Source organism: Rutilus rutilus (assembly GCF_951802725.1).
Source record: "Rutilus rutilus genome assembly, chromosome: 23".
Taxonomy (NCBI): domain Eukaryota; kingdom Metazoa; phylum Chordata; class Actinopteri; order Cypriniformes; family Leuciscidae; genus Rutilus; species Rutilus rutilus.
The window spans coordinates 18384643-18410544 of record NC_140233.1 but is presented as its reverse complement, the minus strand read 5'-3'; the positions used below and the strand labels follow the sequence as shown (position 1 = coordinate 18410544).

Below are 25902 nucleotides of genomic sequence, written 5' to 3'. Positions count from 1 at the left end.
CTGAAGCTGAATCATCCATCCATCCATCCATCCATTCATTCATTCAACAAACCGCTGGTCCGATGTGGATACGACCCAATATCATACAGGTATAAATTCCTTCTTAATTGATTAAATTATTTAAATAAAGTTAGATACATACATAGTTTCCATAGAGTTCAAGATAAATCTTTTCATTACTACTGGAGCTGGCACTTTGCCAAATTTCAAATGATTATTAAACAAAGCACAAATTATGCAAAATCGTCAGCCCTTCCGGCGAACTCAGTGTCCGAATTCATATTTTCATTCACTCCTTCAAATGTTGCAGTCTATTGGCATAATGAGTGAGAGAAGATAAAACTGTAATAAATGAAGGCTAACAGAGAACAGAATTCAGAGCAGAAGTGCACTTAAAGCCATTAACCCCTCAAAAACAGACCCCAGGCTTTAGAAAATGTCAAATGGAGTGGTTTTATTTATTTTTAGCTTTGTACATTTATGTATGGCATACATTTAATACATCTACATTTAAAATGACTAAAATGATCGAGGCACAACCAAATATGATTTCATCATATTTTTCTAATTCAAAATGAAAACATTTCGAACCACAAGGTTTTCGGCGCAAGCGAACTCAGAGCGTTTGCAAATGATGCTGCCTGACATCCTGAAGCAAAATGGGAAGGAAACAAAAATAAATAAAAAGTTGGAGAGTACATTAGTCCCTTTAGGGCTAAATGTTGGCACAGAGAATGATATCCAAATTGGAAAGTGTATAAAGTTAATCATAAACCTCTATAAGCTACACACTGCTAGACGTCCGCCTTCACAGTAGCACCAGTATACATAGGACAACCTAATCCGACGTACACTATAAAGAAAAACCTTTCAATTTCAATTCAACTTGGCATCAGACTCCACCGTGTCCACTAGAACCGTTATGTGCATATATTGAATTAAGTGCAATCGCTGCTAACTTTGTTTCATTTGTGCACAATCAGAATAAAATGAACATGTACCATAGTATTACATAAAAAAATAAAATACAAGGAAAACTAAAGCTTTCGTAACAAATGGCACATGTTATTCAATCTGATAGTTGTCAGGACAAAAAAAAACAAAAAAAAAAACGAATACAAAATGCAGACATCATCATCATCATGTGACCAGGATTCACATGTTATTCAGCTCCAATAGAGTCTGTTCCAACATCTGGTTCATTTCGACGTTCTCCTCTTTAGAATGTGAGAGTTTTTCTGTTAGAACATCAAGTGAAAGACACGTTAATATCAATGCAAAGCCTGTGGGGAATAACATGCAGTGGATACCTTGAGCAGCTTCACTGCCTATAACCAGTGTTGGGGAAACTTGCAATATTTCGTTACTCCCTAAAAAAAAAGTAACTTACTGCATTACTTACTTTATAATGGAATGGAATGCGCTACTTTTTTCTCATCTGGGCTTGTTTGTTTTTTACACCAAAAAGCCAATTTTTTTGGCAAATGTGTCACACCAGATCATGCATGTACAGTAGAGGGTGCAGCTCAAACAAACCTTTTAACAGTAATACGCTTCCCCCAACACTGCCTATAACAGACTTTACACACTCAGTTCATGCTTTCATTTAAATAACCATAGCAGAGATACATTTTATATATATATTTATATAGATATATACTGATATACATGTGTTAATATATAAATATCTAACAGACAGTTAAAGAGTGCTGACTCTTGCATAAAGCAAAAGGCATTAGATGACATCCTGATTAAAGTGGTAGCCATCCATCATCTAAATGCTGCCTTCATGTTTTTCTGGGAAGAGTTCGGAAGCTGCAATTACGATTTTGGTCGCGCTAAAAGGCACTGGTCAATTTCTCTTTCAATGAATGACAAAGTCATGAAGGTGTTTTCTCTACAATTAAGAGCAAATCAATTATTTTTTATAATTGATCATTTATATAATATAAACATTTATCAATTATTAATAACGGTTTTTAACCAATGTTGAAAACAGTATTTGCTGCTTAATGTTTTTTTGTGGAAATCATGATACTTTGGTGAGCATAAGAGACTTTTAATTAAAAATGATATTTTGACTGGTAGAGTGTTCAACTGTGCCCAAAATATGACACAACATTTCTTTTTGTGTTAAATATCTAATATGATCTTCCCAACGTGACTTGAAGGCAGCAAAAAGTGTAACTTGGTTACAAAAACACATTCCTTGAACTTTCAATCACAACAGCATTCATTTTTAGACACCATTTGGTGATCAGAAACAAAAACAAAGCACAAAAGTCCACACTAGTTTTAGTCTTCATTCAAGGCCATTCTTAGCTCATTAGAAAGAAGGCGGTTTTTCTCGAGTTGCTGGTAGAGACGGTCTACAGGAGCGGGCAACGCAGCAGGTTAAGACAAGAGAAAGAGAGAAACAGAGAAAGAACAGAGTGAAGAAGAAATGAGAACAGCTGGAGGGAATAGTTAGTAACATTTCACTCAGACTGAAACCAACCTGGAGGAGGTGTTTGTGATGGGATCAGACAGCAGGGTGTTTGTGAGAGCTCATGTATCCACTTAGCAGGGCTCAAGTTTAACAGAACATACAGTGTTGTGTGGTTGTTGGCCAACATGGATGAAATTGGCAAAAAAAATTGGAAGTGTCAAACAAATCATTAATCCAAAGTTAGCAACACACCGCAGTGTTTCTCAACTCCCGGCCCAAATCAGGATCAGTGTCCATGTGTTTCATAGAAAGTTCATGTTAGTGCACGTGTTTGCCATGGTACCTGTAGTTTCCGTTACATTAATTTTCACTTTGTGCTATTTTCTATATTTTTGATGACTGTGGTGGCTCATGTCAACTTATTAAATCTAGTTTGCTACTTAATAACCTTACCTTATACTGTTTGTTCATCAGTGTTAGTGATATTCTAACAATGCATGTGTGATGCTTGTGCATGTCAACCATTTCTAATAAATAAATACTTGGTTCAAATTCCTAAAAATTTGGGTCGTAGGTTAGCAACCATGGGTCAAAACCAGTTGAGAACCACTATATTATAGCAGCTATTATCACTAATTAAAATATCAACTAAAATTAATCATTTGAAGACTTCAGATGCAAAAATCTGAAATTTTCTTCTAAAATGAGTCTTTTTATGAAGCTTGTATATATTTAAGTTCAGTAATTTCACTTTAATGATAATTAATAGGTTATTTTCATTGCCATTAAAGTGAAATAAGTGAACATAAACATACAAGCTTGATAAAAATGATCATTCTAGAAGGAAATTTCAGATGGCACTTAAAGGCTTTTGCATCTGAAGTCTTCATTTATTAATAAAATATTTTGCTAAGAGAAAAAAAAAACCCTACTTGACCCCACATTCACCCTACTTGAATCTAAACTCGCATTCCTCAGTAGAATATGTAAACAGCAGATTAGGAGCTTAGAGCTGTCCCACCATATCCTATTTTCTAATGATTGTGTAACTATTACGATTCTATAAGATATCCCCCCCCTCAATGGTTTAGGGGTATGCTAAAAACCCCAACCCAGAGGATTAGCGATGCTAGCTCATGAAAACTCTTTTCCTGAAGGGTGAAAATAAGTGCATTACCACAGGTTAATTTAAGTTGCGGTTGACGCATGTTTTTCTAAACAAGAGCAGAACAAGCACGACAGGTAATCATGCGGTTTAATGAAGACGTTAGAACAAAAGTGACCGTCATCTGCTTCCATGTCAAAACTTGATCAAAAAGCCACAGAAATTTGAATAGCCGGGCAGAATGAATTTGCCTAACATGTAAATATGTCGAAACCAACGTGCAGAGCTCCAGGAACGTTCCCCACGTGAAAAGACGTCAGCTTTATTAAACACTTGAGGAACAAAAGCTCGCTTTCTCCTCTCATATAATGACCATAAAGGAAATCCACGACTTCTACCAATGCTTCTGACTTTATTACAGCCACAGCAATAAAAGCACATAGAAATGAAAAGGAAAATAAAGAACAAAAAAACAAGAAGGTTTACATACTTTTACATAAAGCAGAAAGAATTAAAGGGTCTGTACAAGTAGAGATGAGCAACAAAACACAATGATCGATGAAGAGAGGGAAGCGGGATAAGAGGGAAAGAAAGGCTGGAAAGAGCAGAGTGATGTCGTTCAGCCAGCGGGAGGCGTCTTTGAGGAACAATTTATCTGCACGGGGGGAAGAAGTAAAAAAAAAAGAAAAAAAAAAAGGAGTGATGACAGAGAAAACTACCAAACACAAGAGAAAGGGAAGAAACCACCACACACACAGGAGCCACGATGCTTACCGTCCCAAACGGACGCTGGATGTTTATTATAAAGAGCCTTTATGATATTAATCGTATCGATGTACTGAATGGCCACACAAACACACGGCTGACTTACCAAGCAGCGCACACACTCCTAAACAACTACTACATAGTGACACCGCATCAAACATGATGTGGACAGATGAGATCATCTTCTGAACAGAAGGAGACCTTGTTAGTAGTTCAATTTTACACCAGAGAAAACACACACACACACACACGAAATGCTTCCCACTGTAAAAGCGTGGTGCGTTTCTGAATTCTCTGAGTTAAGTCTTCACAGTACTGCTAATAGTGATATGGTCAATCTGTAGGCAGTTTTTTTATTATTCTGTTTGTGTTATAAAATTCAGCAACATCCTGAATATTGTTATTTTAAGATAGAATGACTTCAATATGAGAGATTAGATGGGTGACAATATCATTTTCATGAATGTTAAACTCTTTAAACAGATTCTGAGATTACTTCGTCACAGAAATCCCCTTGTTTTCGTTTAAAATGTACACTAACGTTCAAAAGTTTGGGGTCGTAAGATATATATATATTTTTGTTGGTGAAAGAAGTCTGCATTTATTTGATCAAAAATACAGTAAAACAGTAATATTATGAAATATTATCATTGTTTAAAACCACAGCTTTCTATTTTGATATTAAATTTAATTTATTCCTGTATAATTTAATCATTACTCCAGTCATCAATCATTTGATGCTCAAAAATATTTATTGTTATTATCAATGTTGAAAACAGCTGAATATTATTGTGGACCGTGATAGATCGTGTGTGTGTTATATATAAATAGACAATTTAAAAACAGCAAATTTGTAATATTATGAAGTTCTTTACTGTCACTACTGTCACAACTGAACCTGTCCTTGCTGAATAAAATAATTCATATAAATAAATAAAATTATGAATTTGTCATGCCCCCAAACATTTAAACGGCAGTGTCTATAGATAAAAACAATGTTTGTTATATTTATATATAAAAAATATAATAAATATTCTGCGCATTTCTTCACTGATAAACTTTTTTTTTTTTAAATGTTAAATATTTCTATATAAATGTTTAATTTAATAAAATAAAGAAATTCTAAAAAAGTTACAATATTTAAACACCACAACATAAATATATAAACTTTTAAAGCTATATTGCCCAACCTTAGTACTGAAAATCAAAAGGTTAACCAAAGAGAAAGTTAGTTGTTTTTGTTTTCTCACAAGATTATTTTGAATAAAGTGATACAATAGTTATGAATTCAAAACACGAAACTCCTATGCACTGACTCTACAAGCAATGGCCGAAACAATTTGCAATAAGCAAACGACTTGACATCAAATACCTAAGAATAACAGACCACATGTCTTGTAGAGTTACAGAGATAGCAGAGTTTTTAAACAGAAGGAAGAGTCATAGTGTGTGAACTGACGATACAAGACCTTATTTAGAGAGGGGGGGGTTATGGGTAATAGGGGAGGGGCATAGGCACAGGCAGAGAATTACATTGAAGTCATGTCGTTGAGAGCGTGGTCCAGCTCCTCGCTGATGGCTTTGTACTTGAGTTTCTGGGAATATAACTCATCTATCGTGTGTTTGATGGAGGGGAGACAGAGGAGAGTGGAGAGGAAGAAGTGGAAGGGGTATAAAAAGCAGGTGCAGGAGTGAAGCATCCAGTCCAGCGGCAAGACGGGCCCCAATGAACGGAGTGACAGACAGCGAGAGAGTGACGTGAAGAGATATAGTGGAGGGAAAACAGAAAATAAAGTTAACGAATGAATGGAAAGGAACTGAAACAAGGAAAAGACACGACAAATTCGTCAGAGCCATGGTGAAATACCCGTCAACGAGTTAAACGAATAGTTCACGCGAAAATGATGACATTCCGTCATTATCTTCTCACTCTCATGTCAATCAAAACATGTATGACTTTTTCATCATTTGCAAAATGCCCAGAATGCTACTTTCCAGCACGCACGGTTCACAGACATCAAATATGGTTCGTCTAGATGTCATTTCAGGCGTTATTGGTTTCCTGTCATTGATGTCAAACTTCCACAGGACACTTTATGTAGTGCACATGAGTCATATACACTACTTTCACAGTATTTCCTGATGCTTATGGCCAAGACTGTGTGTGACCACATACCCAATAATGAATAATACATACACCACAGTTCAAACGTTTGGGGTCGGTAAGACGTTTTTGAATGTCTCATGCTCACCAAGGCTGCATTTACTTGATCAAAAACACAGTAAAACACTAATATTGATCAAAATTTAAAATAAACTTTTACTAAATTTTAGAATCTAATTTATTAATGTGATCAAAGCTGAATTTCAGCATCATTACTCCAGTCTTCAGTCTCATGATCCATCAAAAATCATTCTAATATGATGATTTGCTGCTCAGGAAACATTTCTGATTATTAATTTTAAAAACAGTTGTGCTGAATATTTTGTGGAAATGGTGATGCATTTGTTTTCAGGATTCTCTGATGAATAGAAAGTTCAAAAGACGTTAATGAAACAGAAATTACTGTCACTTTTGATTATGAATCCTTGCTGAATAAAAGTGTTTATTTTCTTTCTTAAGAGACCCCAGACTTTTGAACAGTAGTGTAAATGTTCTTTTACGGTGCTTTTGTCGTCACTTATGGGAGTTCAACAACATCAGTTACCATTATGGAAAAGGTGCACTGTGGGAATTTGTGAAACATCATTCATGCTCCACAGAAGAAAATGAAATCAAACAGGTTTGGAACGACATGAAGGTGAGAAAATGACATTTTTTCCATTTCTGGATGAACTATTCCTGTTAAGGTTCGTACTGATGTCTCTCAGACCTGGACGTTGCATTATCGCAGTGCAAACACAGCAGTATAACTATGAAAATGAACTTGCGCTTGTGTAAATCTAAATGAGTAGAACAGTAGAAGACTCTTTAACAGCAGGCTCATAAAAGCCAAATCAAGCTTAAACGCTGCGTGTAATTGGACCTGTCACACCGGTGTCATCTTACAAAACAATGTGAAGTCTGTGTGTGGATCTGCTCAATGACTGGTCTCTTCAAAAGAAGTAATGCTTAATTGTGTGACTGAACCGATAAGGAAGCCGGTGGGGCAGAAGGTTTGAGGAACAGCATGACGACAGAGAAATAAAAGGCTGAAAGCTTTACGACCTGAAGCGATTACTTCACAATCACACGTATGAATGAAAATTCGCCAGGGGCTGAAATGACTCTGATATGAGAGAATGAGGGAATGAATGAAAGTCGTACCTTCGAGATCATCGATGGTCTTCTCAAGCTTGGCGACTGACCTCTCAGAGAACTCGGCACGGGTCTCGGCCTGCAGAACACAAAAACATTGCCCTGAACAAAGAGTCATGTCTAGCAAATTAAATATTCAAATGCACTGAACAGAATAGGGAGACAAAAAAAAAATAGTTACATTATCCTCCGCTGGACAGAAGGATGACTAAAAAAGCCTATGATAGAGAAGTTCATACCTCCTTCAGTTTGTCAGTAAGGACCTTGATCTCCTCCTCATATTTGTCTTCTTTCTGTGAGTACTGCAGACATCACAAGAACGACAAACATTAGGACAAACCAGCATACACGACCACTTAACACAATATTAGTGCTTTGCTCAATAACAAATGTTTTTCAATTATAACCCCATTGATTTCCATAGTAGGAAAAAACACAATGGAAGTCAATGGGGCCCATCAGCTGTTTGGTTACCGACATTCTTTAAAATATCTTCTTTTGTGTTCGGCAGAAGAAAGAAATTCACACCGGTTTGAAACAACTTGAGGGCGAGTAAATGATGACAGAATTTTCATTTTTAAGTGAACTATTCCTCTAATGTAGAACAGTGATTAAACTGACTTGGAACTACCTGTGCATTAAACTGTTTTACTGCACGCCTTCCAGCCAATCAGAATCGAGTATTCAGACAGACCATGGTAAAATTAATCTTTAAAAGGTTGTATCAGCGATTTCAGGCCCAAACATAAATTATCACATTCATCTAATCTTTCCTAACGATCCGCTAGCTGCCCGTCCCATAAGCAGGTCGTCAAAAAAACCTAGTCTCTGTAGGCAGCCTAGGCTCTGAGATCTGCACACAAAAACAATTGGTTTCACCAACCACTCAAAACCAAAATAAATAGCCAACCAGTCACCAACAGGGGGTGGGTGTTGTGAGGTTTTGCGCTCATGCATGGCTGCACGTGAAGTCGGAGAACACAAGCGCAAAACCTCACAACACCCTCCCCCTGTCGGTGATTGGTTGGAACACTATTTATTTGGGTTTTGAGTGGTTGGTGAAACCAATTGTTTTTGTGTGCAGATCTCAGAGCCAAGGCTGCCTACAGAGACTAGGTTTTTTTGACGACCTGCCTATAAGATGGGCAGCTAGCGGATCGTTAGGAAAGATTAGATGAATGTGATCATTTATGTTTGGGCCTTTTTTGGGCCTGAAATTGCTGATACAACCTTTAAGGCCCGTTTACACACAAAGGACGATAACTATAATGATAACGAACTAAAAATCGTCCTAATATAAAAGAATAGCAGAGTCCACAACACAAAGAAACAATATCGTTGGAATCACTTTCAGAGCAATTTTCTTTCCATCTGATGAACGATAAAAACACTGACAGCCAATTAGAATCCATCCTGCTGCTCGAGCATTTAAAGCGGCAGACGACAAAACTGCAGTGCGTGTACATAATAAACAGAACCTTATCGTCCGCTGGTGTGGATGTTAATATAGTTATCGTCATAGTTCTTGGAGTGAACAGGCCTTCGCACTTCCTACTGAAGACGACCCTGACCTTTAGCTGGTCACAAGCATATGTAGCGTTCTGTATGCTGGTGCCTCCACTAGGGCTGCTTAACCAGCTCAACCAGATTTCACTGTTAACAAGATTTTATTGGTCAATCAGAAAGACCATCGAGCTTAAAAAGAGGCTACGCTGATGCACCAGCTAAACCAGCAGCAAAGCAGGGGAAATCAGAAAATTAAGCTTGTATTTTCAGCAAAGGACATAACCCCTCTGTTGACAGGCTCATTGACATTTTGCAGACAAAGATGGGTTGTGAAACATTTTAACACACTGGTTATCCCGGTTGGTTCAGGAGGAGGGGTGGACGGTGTGCCTGGGGCAGCAGAAGCACACCTACCTTCTCAGCCTGGGCCTCCAGGGACTTCAGGTTGTTGGTCACAGTTTTCAACTCTTCCTCAAGCTCAGAGCATTTGCTGGTGTTTTACACAGAACGCAGAGGAGGGGAGGAGGAGGAACAAGAGGAGGAAAGGTACATTGAGAGGAGGAGAACCAGAAGCAGGTTGGATGGATTGACATCAGGGAACCAGAACAGAGGAACAAAAGAAACAAAATAAAAAAATAAAATAAAAATAAATCAAAACAGGGTTGGAGGACAAGGGGAGTCCGAAATCCCCTTAACGCAGCAGGAATGTGACGATCTGCTGCATGCAAACTGTTACACCTTACAAGAAGCGTTCGATTAGCAGCATTCCTGCTAAGTTAGAAGGGCGTGAAACCAAAAACAAAAACAAAAAGACGGACCAAACAAGGCTGCACTGGTAGCAAGCAGGACACACACGTTCAGGTGGGACAGTTAGAGTCATGTGCAGTAGTACCTGTTCTTCTGATGCCTTTAATGACTTAAAGGCTTGGTCCAACACTCGAAGCTCATCCTGTAATCTTCGATTGGTTCTGTAAGTGTGTGCAGGGGGAAGGCCATTCCACACGCGGGCCACATGCAAGTTAACAGTGCATGCAAAAATAAAACGTTATAAAAGACAACCAAAACAGGAATGTGAGGCAGGTATTAGCCAACAGCAAAATGGGAGTAAATTTCTGAGGGGACGGACACACAGGACACATTCTTGTTACATCTGAGCAATTGTCGGTATGTGCGTCAGGTGCACACTTCAGTTTCGGCGGAAGTTACAAATACTATAAATACTTTGTACACACTACTTATTTGATGTACTGATTTTTCACATTCGAGACAAAAGGGAAGTAGGTCTATTCGGATGGAGGGATAGACTGAAAGCCCGAGGATGCATTCATGAATGCAAAGTTTCATGTCAAGTTAAAAATAGCGTCAAGTTAGTTAAGTTAAGTCAGTTTAAACAATGGACCAATCAGAAAAAGAAGGGGGCGGGACAAGCAGCGTGCACTAAATGTTGACAGTTTACAAAAGTAACATTTATCTGCGACTCTTATAGTTACAATGGTCTGTATGACAGAAAACCCTTTTTTTTATCTCTAGTGATTACTACACTTTACGTTTTTACCTCAAAAGTGAACAAATTAGCTAGCTAGTTAGCGTCTTTTGAATGTGTCCTGTGTGTAGGCATACTGACATAAAATCTGTTAGGTTGTGTGAGTTAGACACATGCATATCAATATGAATGTGTATATGTTTGAGCGGACATGCAAGAGGGCTGCGGGAACGCCTCGTACCCCTCATTCAGCTCGGCACGCTCCTCTGTGCGCTCCAGCTCAGCCTCAACGATCACCAGCTTACGGGCCACCTGCACACACAGGTCAGAACAAGGGAGAATTACAAGCCTGTACTTGTGGCCAATTAAAGAAAGGAAAGGACACTTTCAAAAGTACACATTAAACAAAAAAGATTTAACAAAAAAGAAAATGAAAACAAGATAAAAAACAACACCACAAGACAAAACGAAAACAAAACAACAATACAAAGGGGATTGAAACAAAACAAAACCACAAGACAAAAATCAAGACAAAACAAAAACACAAGACAAAAACACAAAAGACAATAAAAACAAGACAAAACAAAAACCCAAGACAAAATTAAAACCTAGACAAAAAAGAAAATGACAAAAAACAAAACAAAAAAACCTCAAAGCGATATTTTAATCAGATTACAAAATCCAGCAAATCTTTCATGCTGAACTGAAAGCATCTGCTTGCTCACACTAAGTGTGAGCGGTCATGTGATAAGGCAGGAAGTCATTTGTTTCTTTTTTCCTGTGTGTGTGTGTGTGCATGTGTGGTTCGGTGGCTGAGGAAACCTGCCTCCTCGTATTTGCGGTCGGCCTCCTCAGCGATGTGCTTGGCCTCCTTGAGCTGGATCTCCTGGATCTCCATCTTCTCCTCATCCTTCAGAGCTCTGTTCTCAATGACCTTCATGCCTCTGGAAGGAGAAGGCAAAAAATAAAGTGAAAGGAAGAACGAAATCTCCCTCTGACTCAATCTGGATCGATAACTCGGCACAAATTACATTCAAAGACGCCAACTTGTCTGCAGCCAAGCTGTGGAATCGAAGACACCGTTTTAGTTTTCTTGAGCTTTTGGTTTCTAAACCCACGTTTGCTCATAATGTCAGAACAGTGACTGTCAGAGATGAATGGGAGGGAAGAAGCACTTAAGAGCTGGACCAGGTCTCGGTACAGAGTGGTTCTATGCAGGCGCACTGGGCCGGAGACAGAGAGGGCCTCTGTGTGGGCAAACAAAGGAAGGGAAACGCAGCCTAGTGCCTCTACAAATTGCTGTTTATTCAGAAACCCACTGGCTCTACGCACACAGCTCACGTCAGTTGTTTAGGCCAAAAACAGCATCACACAATGACAACCGTCTGCATTGCCCTTGATTTTTATGCTATATGCAGAGGCATTTCAAGGGCTTAAAAAAAGACTTGTCTGTGCTTTACAAGGTTAAACAGACAAATAATACTAAATATTTCAAATAATTTATATATTTTAAAATATTTTATATTAATGTTTTATTTTATTAATATAAATAAAATAACAAAAAAATTATAAAAATAAATAAAGATATATATATATACACTTTTTAAATATATATTAAATGTATACATTTAATTTAGCATATACAAAAATAAACCATAGAAGTTTGTTTATCTACACACATATACATGCATATGTACATGACTAATTTCAACAGAAACGCGCTTCTCATATATCTGTATCTGTACACATGACGGGCGGCAAAATTTACGTGTACCAACAACTATACATTATTTGAACGTATTCTATTCGATAGTTTGTTGATATAGAAACTATTAAGTAAGTTTTATTCATTATGTTAATATATATATATAGTATATATATATATATATATATATATATATATATATATATATATATATATATATATATATATATAGTGGTGGGCAAAATTATTAGAACGATAAGATTATTCATTTTTAAAAGTCTCTTTTGCTCCCCAAGGCTTCATTTATTTGATCTAAAATACAGCAAAAACAGTAATATTGTACAATATTTTTACAATTTCAAATAACTGTTTTCTATTTGAATATATTTTAAAATGCAATTAATTTCTGTGTTGGTAAAGCTGAATTTTCAGCATCATTACTCCAGTCTTCAGTGTCACATGATAAGTCACCCACCACTGTATATATACACACTGTGTACAACAACAGAAAAGCAATAATAACACTTGCCTAAAAACAACTAGGACGTTTCCGAACTACACATGTAGGCTTGTGGTCCTGGTGATTAGCGAATTACACGGACGTCCCTCAGCGCGCACACAAACAGTCTTTATGCAGGGCACCAGATGTGTGGTGCAGGCTAGGAAGTGGCAGCATGTTGTCATTTCAATAGCAACACAGTGGTGGAGCCTCTGCACACAGCAACCACAGTTCCTGCGAGAGGGGGAGGGACGGGGTGCGGACCAGTCAACTGACTTGTTCTGCTTAAGTGAATCAGGTTGACAGTCCTGCAGAACGCCACACTTGATAGTCTTGTACTCCACAACACCACTGTACGGCATGCTATAGCTCTGTACTGTATATACTAGGGCTGGCCAGTATGGACAAACTCTTATGCCATGGCCATATGCAATAATGGTAATGGTACTATGCAATATATCACAAAATAGTGTTTTTGCAGGAAATGCAATGAAGCAAGATTTGTTATACAAACTATAATGTTACATCAGTCATTCACATTAGTGCTTGGCTAATGCATGCGCTGTTATTGATACAGTTCCCACATGTGCACCTCAAATTAGAAATATACACATTGGCTTGTTGATGGACATTTACAGTTGCAACATCTCAATGTATGACAAACTGAATAGCATATCACTGAGAAACGTCCTGCTTGAGTCGTCCTTGCGATGAAGGTTCGGGTTGAATAACTAGTTCTTCCAATGTTTCATCATCGGACTCGCACTTGGATTGATATGGTTAAATCAACGGCATAATTACGGTCTTTACAGTGTGTGCAATCGCTGAGGACTGAGGAAGCCTCCAGAGCTGAAGTTCAGTTATAGTAAGGGGTGTTTGGTTTCCTAGACGTGCTGTAAGCGATTGACCAATCACAACAGACTGGGCCATCTGACCAATCAGAGCAGAGCAAGCTCGAGGGATACATTGAATGAATCTTTAGACAAGTCATTTTAAGGCCCCAATATACTCACGGCAAGCTCTTTTTCGTTCTTTGCTTAGGGGTAAAAAGAAGTTTGAAATACGCGAGCGATATACTGTTAGCGAAAATCCGCTAAATGATATGCATCCGACTTTAAAACTTGCCGTGTCATCTTTGGACCCTGCGTTCACTAAACATTTCTTACCTATTAAACTTTTTAAACATAACATGACAAAAATGTGTGTTTTGCAAAACAAAACAACTTGAATTGCTCTGTTTGTAAGTTAACTCGAACTCTTCCGCCATCTAGCTTTCAAATTAATCATGAGTATTCGCTGGGTCACATGACCACAAATAGGGCTGCACGATATATCGCATGAGATAGTGTTATTCATGAGTATATACATGAGTGTTACTCGATCTTAGTGCTGCATTTGACACCATTGACCACAACATTCTTTTAAATAGACTAGAAAACTATGTTGGCATTAGTGGAATTGCACTAGCATGGTTTAAATCATACTTATCTGACCGTTATCAGTTTGTAGCAGTAAATGAAGAGATGTCTTATCGATCACAAGTTCAGTATGGCGTACCACAGGGCTCAGTACTAGGACCGCTGCTGTTCACTCTGTACATGCTACCATTAGGAGATATCATTAGGAAACATGGAATTAGCTTCCACTGTTATGCCGACGATACTCAGCTCTATATTTCTTCAAAACCTAAAGAAACTTACCAATTCACTAAATTAACAGAATGCATAGCTGATATAAAAAATTGGATGACTCGTAATTTCCTACTTCTAAATTCTGAAAAAACAGAGATTCTAATTATTGGACAAAAAACGTCCTCACGTAATAACCTAGAATACTGTCTAACACTTGATGGCTGCTCTGTTAAGTCTTCGTCGTCGGTTAGGAACCTGGGTGTGCTCTTTGATACCAATCTTTCATTTGAAAGTCACGTGTCTAGTATCTGTAAAACCGCATTTTTCCATCTTAAAAATATATCTAAATTACGTCATATGCTCTCATTGACAAATGCGGAACAATTAGTCCATGCGTTCATGACATCAAGGCTAGATTATTGTAATGCTCTACTGGGTGATTGCCCTGCACGCTTAATAAACAAACTACAGCTAGTTCAAAACGCAGCAGCTCGAGTTCTTACCAGAACCAGGAAGTATGACCATATTAGCCCGGTTCTGTCAAAACTGCACTGGCTCCCTATTAAACATCGCATCAATTTTAAAATATTGCTGATTACTTACAAAGCACTAAATGGTTTAGCTCCGCAGTACTTGAGCGAGCTCTTAACGCATTATACTCCTTCACGTCTATTGCGATCTCAAAATTCCGGCCAGTTGATAATACCTAGAATATCTAAATCGACTGCTGGCGGTAGATCCTTTTCCTATTTAGCACTAAAACTTTGGAACAGCCTTCCTACCATTGTCCGGGAAGCAGACACACTCTGTCAGTTCAAATCTAGATTAAAGACACATCTCTTTGACATAGCGTTCACATAATACATTATAGACTTCTACAATTCAATATTAGGCTGCATAGATTAGGTCAGCTGGAACCGGGAACACTTCCCATAAATCCTGATGTACTTGTTACATCATGAGAAGAATGGCATCTATGTTAATTTTAGTGTCTTTGTTTATCCCAAGGTTTTCCCGCAGCCTGCCGGATCCAGGCCGTTTCCAGATCTGATGAAGGACCTTCGCCTGGACCCGATGTCAACGCAGTGCTGAAGTGCCAACTAGTCTCTCCCTATGGAGGATCCCTTTCCCACTCTACAGATAACGCGTCGTCGGGAAAACTCAATTTGCGCATCTACCCCGAATTGATAAAATAAAATAAAATTCTGAATCAAAACTATAAGGAAACACCAGTAATTTGTTTAGGCTTGGTTTGCAGGGAATTCCAAACCTGCACACATATATTCAAACGCACATAACTATAGAACCCGTTCTTAATGCGCATCTGAACGCCATCAGCGTTTCTCACAGGATCGCGTTTAAAGTCTGTGTAGAGGGAATGGTGTCGTCTTGGCGGCCCTAATTTAAAAACAAATGATCGTTGCGACGGAAGCGAATCAATCAAAACTAACTTTAGCTGGAAAATAACTTTATTAAAGAACCGCTATAAAGCCAAAACAATCTTACGTTAAATTATACATTTATCTCTGTAAAGCTGCTTTGAGACAATCTACATTGTTAAAAGCGCTATATAAATGAAAAATGACTTGACATGAGATTGTTATGCGCATCTCGTCAGTAAAGCCGGTTCCTTGATTAGTTGTAAATCGCCATCACCTGCTTTCAGATGGAGCGGCATTTACTACAAAGAGCCGTAGTTAACTGACAAGCTGAGCCATATCGCATTAATATCGCGGACGTATCGCCAGCGATAATTAATGCGATGTGGCTCAGCTTGTCAGTTAACTACGGCTCTTTGTAGTAAATGCCGCTCCATCTGAAAGCAGGTGATGGCGATTTACTACTAATCAAGGAACCGGCTTTACTGACGAGATGCGCATAACAATCTCATGCGATATATCGTGCAGCCCTAACCACAAATGATAACAGTTACTTCCTTGAAGTGATCATCACATGTTCCTTTCGCTAACGGCCTTGTGGAAGAGATCCAGTGGTTCACTTTCGTTTTTCGCCTACATAGATGGAATTTGCCCATAGATACAGAACGAGTGATCCATTCATTAGGTTTGCTTTATTCACAAATTAGATACTGTGTTCATTTGGTTGGCTTGCAAATGAGATTCCTCGTTCATTTGGTTTGGTTCTTTAAAAAACAAGATTCCATGTTCATTCGGTTCCATTCATTCGGTTCGCTCCCAAAAACAATATGGTGTCCATTCAGTTACGTTTGTTCACAAACGAGATACGGCGTTCATTCAGTGCACTCACAAACACGATATGGGCTGCATCCGAAATTGCATACTTCCCTACTGTATAAAAGGTGAAAAACAGTATGTGACTGTTGAAAAAAGTAGGCGGCCTATGTGTAGGATGACCTACTACTTCCAGTGAGATTCTGAAGTGTGCATTTGATGGACAATTTACTATCCTATGAGGCCACAGGAATGGCAGTGAAGTGACAACTGATATCGGTATGTCACACATGATAATGACAACATGGTGATTGTAGTATGTCCAGATTACATTCATACTACACACATACATACTTTTTGTATCAAGTAATTACTTATTCAAAAATAAGTACCTAGTATGCGATTCATAGTGTTGATTCGTTCCCTCACAAATGAGATATAGCGTTCATTCGGTTCGTTCACAAACGAGATTCTGCCGGATGTGTTCGATGATTTATTCATCGATCCCGAATGAATGATCCATTTATTAAGTTTGGTTCATTCACGAATGATACCGCGTTCATTTGGTTCGCTCGAAAATGTTCATTCGGTTCAGTTCTCAAACAAGATACGGCGTTCATATGGTTTCCTCACAAATGAGATTCCGCGTTCATCAAGATGTTCAGACTCAAAGATGCTGATTTATTCAGTAAACGGCCAATTCGTCCAGTTGGTGCAACCAATTAAACGGTCCTCAGCTCACACTTAGAATGTTTTGTGCTATATTCAGCCTTCGAAGGCAAGAAAGTCATCAAGTGTTTCAGAAAGGAGACACTTCAATGAAAAGCAAATTAGAATGATTCACTCACTCACTTAAAACAGATTCAAATGAGACTCTACTAGTTCTGCACAGAAATAACCTCGCAAATATTTGACATCAACCGCATTTCACTGCACTGTTTGATGGTTTCTGTAAAGGGAGTGCGAGTGCTGTACTAACCTCTCGCTCTCATCGGCAGCCTTCTCGGCCTCCTCCAGCTTCTGCAGGGCAGTGGCCAAACGCTCCTGTGCGCGGTCCAACTCCTCCTCAACCAGCTGGATACGTCTGTTCAGGGACGCCACATCACTCTCAGCCTTGAAGAGCACAGAGGAACTGGTATAAATGCTCAAGATCAGATAAAACCCACAGATGTCCACACACACACGTCACAGACTGTGACACCCAAAACCCAAAAATGCTGACAGCTCCCATTCAGCGTAAAGAATGCTCAAGCTTGTATTTGTAACTATCCAGTAGGTTTTGGTGATGGTGCATTTTGGTGTACGCTAACTAGCTTCCATTAAGACCTACTGAGAGAGAGCGATTCCTTCTGCTGTGGTCACACACACACCATATAACACGTAATTGCAGCAATGCTAATGGATGAGACAGGACTAGGCCATCAGATCATTACCGAGCCTCTGGGACAAAGTTAACAGGCTGTGGGAGGGAGTCCCAACGGACCTACACGGATTACACTGTCAAAGGCCAAACACACACGACCAGTGGAGAACTGCAGGCTGCTCCTGCTACCTGTTATAAACATTATTTTGTTGACTGCAGTGAAACTCAATGCTGCTTTATGAAGCTTGTGGGTTCCCGGTGGCTGTAAACCAAAAATTTGGATTGCCGTTCTGTTGTGACGATGCTAAATGTGAAGAATAAAGTACAACTGGCTGTCCAATTCATGCATAGAAAAGATAGTTGAAGATATAGGCATTTTAATTTTATGCTCCACATATATTATGCAAAGAAACCAATTCCTAAAAGGAATGACTCTTATGTGTCAGTTGTTTTAATGAAGAGTTCAAAAAGACAAACTACCGGTTTGAATTAGTCTGATATTTACCATTAAGTAGCAGCACGTTTCAGAAAAAACAAAAACAAAAAAAAAAGTTACATTTTGGTAAATACAGTAATTGAAATATTCCTAAATGAATCAGAATTGAATCAAATTGAATCTGAACTGAATCAAATTGAATTGAAATCAAAAGCTTGTGAATCCGAATCAACCTCACTCTGAATGAAAACCCAGCCCTAATCAAACTCATCTGCCACATTAATAATTATGATTTTGTTGTTGTTGACATTTTAGACAAACTATCCTATATGTTGAGTCTCTACTTTACATCAGATGTATAATTTGGGCTATAAGAGTTATGGCAAATTAATCGACAGTCTTGTTGTTACACCATCAAAACACAAAGTTGCATTTATGTTTTATAGCATGAGTAACAAATAACATCTGCTTAATGGGATAGTGCTGTCATCATTCACTCACCCTCAAGTTGTTCCAAACTTGTATGACTTTCTTGTTTTTCACCTACTATATAGTGGTAAAGTATGCAAAAGATGATATTTTGAAAAATGTCTAAGCAATCAGTTGATGAACCCCATTGACTTCCATAGTATATTTTCCAAACTATGGAAGTCAATGGGGCCCAACTGTTTGGTTACCCATTTTTTCTAAATATCTTCCTTTGTGTTCAACAGAAGAAAGAAACTCATACAGGTTTGGATTTGGAACAACTTAAGGGTGAGTAAATGACAAATTTTTCATTTTTGGGTGAACTGTCCCTTTAAGTCCCAGCCCAGTGATATGCAAATGCATACTATAGGGAGCTACATAGGGCAAAGTACATGTTATATTGTCAGCTGAGATATGAAAAACTGGAAAGCGACTCGGATAACCTTGACAGCCACCGCTGTTTGTTTCTGCACAGTTAAGGTGAGTCCCACTGTATGTGACAATGCAGACTGGCCATATAAGGGAAACTGCTGAAATGCTTTATCAGATGTCCACACAGAGCCTGAGGCAGCAACACTGCCAGTTCATTACGATAAAACCACTACATAAACAGTTCCAGGATCACTACTAAACTGCTGTTGGCATTAGCCTGAACGATTGCACTCAGAGCATCTGGTCCATGTAAATGGTCATCAAACAAGGACCTATTCAGAGAAGTACTGTACAACTAACTGGATTATAACCCCACTCTCCAATTACAACAGTCAACAAGAGACAGATAACAGTCTTGTACAGGGATGTCGCCGGTAAAGTTTTGGGTGAAAACAATATAGTCTCTGTTGTTTAAACGTCTTGTTTCAAGAAGTCCGACTCACTCCCGCGAATCGATTCCTTCGAGCGACTCGATTCAAAGAACCGACTCAAAAACGTCTTACTAATTATTTTAGACACTCAGACGTAATTATCATCATGTGGTTCAAATTTTTTTCAGACTAACTTTAACTTTTATTAACAAGTCTCCGTTCAGTTTTTTTGCAGTCATTAATAATTTAATAAGTCAATTTATAGCATCAATATATAATTTGCAATCATATTAAACAAACCTACAAATTAATTCTAAAAATGAATTTACTCTTTAGTCTTAAAGTTTTTGCTATTTAAAAAAACAGCTACTTATAAGTTTTTTTGTGAGTGTTTTTTTTTGGCAACGTTAATTCACATCAGATGTTATCAGTTCACTCATCAGTTGCTGGCTCACTGCTGGGAATCGATCATGTTTAAACGAAATGTTTCCCGTTCATTATTTCGCTTTATAATGAGTCGGATCGGTCCAAAAGAGACAGATCTCGCAATGAGTCAAAGAATTGTTGATCAGAAAAACGTTCGTAGATTTTCAGTCAGTTTCGTGAATCAATACAGACAAAATTTGTGGACCGGTTCAACTGATTCATAAACAAGATCCGACTCAAAATTGCGACTCGTTAGAATACGAGTCGGACATCGTTATTCAGCACCTTTAAACTCCATTTAGATGCGTCAGTCTATAATCACATAGGCAAGCATTTCATTCGCGTCTCCTGCTTGTCATAAGTCGGAGCTCTTAAATTACATATATAAAAATCGGGCGTGATACAGTCTACATATCGCCGTTTAACGGGCAGACAAACAGCGCGTAGAGGGCGTCTGAGAAATTCCGCTACGTTACCGCGCACATCATCATATCCGCATATTCTATGCGCGACCGTTTAAATGATTCCCGTCTGAACGCGTGGAATGCGCGTGACGCTACACTGTAGCGAGTCGCATTTCAACACATGCACTTCACACTTTATATAATGTGGCGTTCTTACTGTTTCTCTGGCTTTCCTCTCGAGCGCCAAGTCCCTCTGCAGTTTCTCCGCTTTCTCTTCAGCTCCGTCTGCTTGCTCTTGCAACAGTTTAATTTTCCTTTTGACTGCTTCCAGCGATGTAGCCGCCATTATAATTTTAAATAACCCCTAAAAGCCTCGTATTGTACCGCGTTTACTTAAGAGCACAGCTCAGAGACGCTGCTGCCCCTGATCTGTGTATGTGTGTGTGTGCGCGCGCGGAGCAACGTTTACAGATCACACCGGAAGTAACCATGTTTTCATAGGCGAGCCCCAAACGACGTCATTACCACAAACTAGGGCTTATCTGCCGCTTTACATCAAACAGTCATTTCCATGCGAGACATACGAGAGGTGATATGTAATGCATGTTTAATGTGTTAAAACTTTTATTTTTTATGAATTCGTTAAACTCGTAGGTCATTGTAAAGCCATTTGGGGGATATGCACTACCCGCTGCACACCTGAATGAATGCGTTAATCAGTGGGCTGGTGGTTCCCTGACTGGGATGCTGCTGCTGCTGCTGCTGAAACTGAGCTGCTAAATATGGAATGGCTTCACTGGGAGGGGTGCGCCGTTCTGGGCCTCCAGTCTATTCGTTTTGTCCTGTTGCGCCCTCTATAGGGATAAATACAGCATCGACCAGATCTGACTTTGCTGTTTTACTCTTTTCCAAACAATTTGATATTGTAATAGATTGTTAAGTGACAAAATACTATTTTACTTAGCTATATACTTTTTATTATTATGGTTATATTATTTACTAATATTACATGGATTTGTTATAATAAATGATCATTGTTATGTATGCATGTATTATATATATATATATATATGAAGAGTTCAGATGCAAAAGCCTCTAAGTGCCATCTGAAATTTTCTTCTAGAATGACCATTTTTATCAAGCTTGTATATTTAAGTTCAGTAATTTCACTTAAATGACAATAGGTAATAGGTCATTTTCATTGCCATTTAAGTGAAATTAGTTAACTTAATTATACAAGCTTGATAAAAATGGTCATTCTAGAAGAAAATTTCAGATGACACTTAGAGGCTTTTGCATCTGAACTCTTCATATATATATATATATATATATATATATATATATATATATATATATATATTAAATTAGTGCTGTCAAATCGATTAATCACGATTAATTGCATTTAACATTAAAGTTAGTTTACGTGTGTAAGTATATATATATAAATTATGTGTAAGTGTAAAGTAAAGTACACACACACACACACACACACACACACACACACACACACACACACACACACACACACACACACACACATAATATATAGGCTACACACATTATATAAACACAAACTTTCATGTTAGATTAAATTAATCGATATATATATATATATATATATATATATATATATATATAACTTTCCTGTAGCTCAAACAGCAGAGCGTTTGTGCTTGCAATGCTAAGATCATGCGTTTGATTCCCAGGGAAAGCAATAATTGATAAGAATGTAAATGTGTACCTTGAAATGCAATGTAAGTCGCTTTGGATAAAAGCGTCTGCCAAAAAAACAAATTATATACTGTTTGTATATATATATATATATATATATATATATATACTATTTGTATGTATATATATATATATGTGTGTGTGTGTGTTTAAAAATATTGTAATATTTTAATTTGAAACTTAAGTACAGCCAAATTTCGCGCCCTTACTGTAGTTCTGTCATTGAACACGAGGGGGAGTCCTAGTGAGCACTATCCAAGACCACAGTGCAAATATCTATTATTTTCACACAACAAAACTGAGTGAAAGTGTATATATTTGTAACGATTTTGCTTCTCACAGATAACTTATTTGAATGCGTTTAATTTAATTCGAGATAACTCTCTTAACTGTTTAACAACGGATGTCGAATCACCGGAACAAAACGACTCAGGTAAACTGTTCTTTGTAGCTAGATGTTCAGAGCACGACCTTGTCTCATGCAAAGCTATGCAAATACTTCACAAGACTTTGGATTATCCACTCATGCAATACAGTTTAGTTTGGACACTTAATGAATGGCCATTTAAAAAGAAAGTATTCCAGTCGTTCAGTCTTTGCCGAGGAGGGCAGAGCCCAAGGAGTTGAGCTCGAGCTGAGTCTTGACCATATAAAGCACTGGGCTAAATATAACAGCCTGTCTGCTCTCTCTCTCTCTCTCTCTCTCTCTCTCGCCTTGGAATGCACGTCTTGTAATTTAAATCGCGAATCTTATGTTAATGTTTGCTTACCCTAACACTCCATGTTTGGTCAGAGGAATGCAAAGTGTGTTTAATATCACCATGCCATAAGCGACTCTTTGCCCTTATAGATAACTGATAACGAAATGATGTCACACATACAGTTCATGAGCCTAAAACATGTGGCGTGACGTCACTTTATTGTTTATTTATCTCAAGAAATGACGTGTGAGGAAAGTGTTACTTAAATGAAACATAATTGAGAAGTTTCCTAAGTGCAACCCGGGTCCGAAAACAACACCCACAACCATCTTCAAATATGATATATGACAGACATTGGCTACAGGCCTAAAAAAAAAAAAAAAAAAGTGGCATGCCAAAAGTGTCAGGAAAAGATGCGTGAGGAAGGCGGTGAAGAAGCTGCATGTACTCACATCTGCGGCTTTCTTCTCAGCCAGCTCCAGTTTCTCCTGGGCATCTTTAAGAGCCTCGGAATACTTGTCGAGCTCATCTTCAGTGCCCTTGAGTTTCTTCTGCAGTGCTATGAGGTCATCCTCAAGCTGCGCGTGTTCGAGTGAGTGATTGACAGCAGTGAAGAGCGGGAAGCAGAGTGCGCGCGGAGTGTGGAGGCAGAGAAAGAGACGGAAAGAAAGAAAAGTTAGGGAGATTCAGACAGGGACACACGGGAAAATACCTTGGTGGCGACTTCGTCGGCGGTCAGGAGCTTCTCCTCGACACCCTGGTACTCCTCAAGCACTTTATCACGCTCGTCCTCGCTTACGCGCAACCTCTTTTCCAACTGAATTAGCTCGTCTTCTAACTACACATGCATAAATGACAGTTTTCACAACAAATAAGGTAAACGTTTATTACAAATGCTATTAAAACACTAAATATGTCTACTTCGGATACTAAGCATGCTATTTAACCCTTCGTGATGATCTGTTTGTGGTCTCTTATAGCAAAATATAGACTAGGCCTACTTTTTGTGAGACCACGGAGAGTTAAAGTGTCTGGAATATATGCCAGAAGAGTTTTGGTTTGATCAGAGGAACATTTTAAGGGGAGACATTACGACACTGTTGAAAAATAGCGAAAGTGTAAGTGATTTCAAGGTTAGGTTACAACCTTGTAGTTACACATTTTCAACCACTTTGAATTTAATAGCATACTAATAATGAAAATCTTTGTTGAAACATTGAAAACCAAATAATTTCGTGAAGAAATCACAGACATTTGCTAATTATTTATCCTACTCGGGGACCAAAAGAGAAAAGTCTATCTCAATAGGTTATAACATGAGGGTTAATGAATGAATGGCTGCATATAGCCTACATTTTCCTGCATTAGATGAATGACAGCATATCAATTATTACATTATTATTACAGCAACACTAAATAGATAGATATAAATAGATATTGTTTTAACTGACAATGAAAAGTTTACACTTTTCCCGTAACTAATCCACTCAGGCGCAGTAGCCTAATAATCCATTTATCAAGTAGCGCGCGCGAGACCGACGCGTGCGCGTAATGGATAACTTTTTAAAGTCCTCATTAAAACCGCAGACCTGTTTGCTCCTGTCCTCCGCTGCCTTTTTGTCTCCCTCAGCCTGCTCAGCTCTGTCCAAGGCATTCTCCTTGTCGAGCTTGAGCATTTGCATCTTCTTCTTGATGGCATCCATGGCTGCTTATTATGGGCTGTTGAGCTGAGACAGATAAAGGTCCACAGAGGAGTGCCGGTCAGAAGCGCTTGGGACTGAACGCAGTGCTGGAGTGCGAGCGCCCGCTCCTGTGCGCGCTCTCAAATACGTACTTTCACGGGAGGGGTTACTGAATTCCTCTGGACATTCAATACTTTTTTGGAAACACCCGCATTGGGCTGCTTCTCCAGGCCCCTGTCTTTTTTTATGGATCTGTGTGGCGATTCGCTACTGCTCGACATTTGACCGTTTATATGCCTATATAAGGGGTGTGATGGGCAAGGCGAACTCCTTGAGATGTCTTCATACACACTGAGCGCGACGGAATGGAACAGAACGCACGCGTTTGTTGACGTGACGCTCTGTTATCAAAACGCATCGCTCAGTCGGATCACTTATGACTAATGTATATGCAACAAAAAAATAAATCCATCTCCGGTTTTTTATTTAGTATATACTGTATATATACACTTTAACCATTTCATTAAAATAGGCCTGGAAGAGAGTTTTAAGAAATACATTTACATACTGAGTTGGGGACATTTAATATTCAACAATAGCCTATTATTGATATGCCTGCATTGACACCATTATATGAGAACTGAACTGAGCTGGACGATGACATCACTGTTTTCTCCAGCGGCTATATATATAAATTAGCTAAATTAAGAACTTTTTTTACAACAAAAATGAACCATCACTGAACTTACATAAGCTGAACTATGACGCTATTTTCTTCTAGAAACACATTTTGTTGCATTATTTTCCTGTTATCTCTGTAAAGCTGCTTTGAAACAATCAGTATTGTAGAAAGCGCTATATAATAATAAAAGTGACTAGACTTGACTTAAATATAAACCAAATGAAAATAAAGAATTTGTTATGGGTATTTTTTGGTAATTAGAAATAATTTATTGAGGCATTTAATGCTATTTTTAATTTCTGTGGCAGGGGTATTGGCCCTTTAATACTGTATGCTATTTAATTGGGATGAAAAGGTCCATCAACCTCACGGAAAAGTGTTGGACCAAGAGTCACTGATGACAGAATAAGTCAGATTCTCGTATTTCTGACTGATAACATTATCTCATAATTACTAAGATAACTCAATCAGAACTCATACATGCCATTTGTTTCAACACTTCTTCACTATAAGAATTAACAAAAACTCTGCATGGGCTTAAAATGTCATCAACAGACTCGGCTGTGCCTTTATGGATCCCATGATAGATGCAAG

At 38.3% G+C, this 25902-nt stretch overlaps 1 protein-coding gene across 17 annotated transcripts; it reads right to left on the bottom strand.

The window, feature by feature from the left end:
• Positions 1-434: 434 nt before the first annotated feature.
• Positions 435-24902, bottom strand: tpm1 (tropomyosin 1 (alpha)). Of its 17 annotated transcripts, none has more exons than XM_084397587.1 (10): positions 24534-24759; positions 23657-23782; positions 23397-23522; positions 17592-17725; positions 11412-11529; positions 10827-10897; positions 9517-9592; positions 7836-7898; positions 7606-7675; positions 440-1238 (listed from the first exon to the last, which is right to left on the bottom strand). In XM_084397587.1, exons 1-10 carry the CDS (start codon positions 24645-24647, stop codon positions 1156-1158), a joined length of 981 nt encoding a protein of 326 aa, XP_084253713.1. In that variant the 5' UTR covers positions 24648-24759; the 3' UTR covers positions 440-1155. The 17 variants fall into 17 exon arrangements, with proteins under 17 accessions (XP_084253707.1, XP_084253718.1, XP_084253716.1 ...); XM_084397594.1 differs by lacking the exons at positions 440-1238; positions 23657-23782 and adding exons at positions 2291-4188; positions 5832-5910 and having other exon boundaries at positions 24534-24902; XM_084397589.1 differs by lacking the exon at positions 440-1238 and adding an exon at positions 2291-2369 and having other exon boundaries at positions 23397-23483; positions 23744-23782; positions 24534-24764.
• Between the last annotated feature and the right edge of the window lie 1000 nt (positions 24903-25902).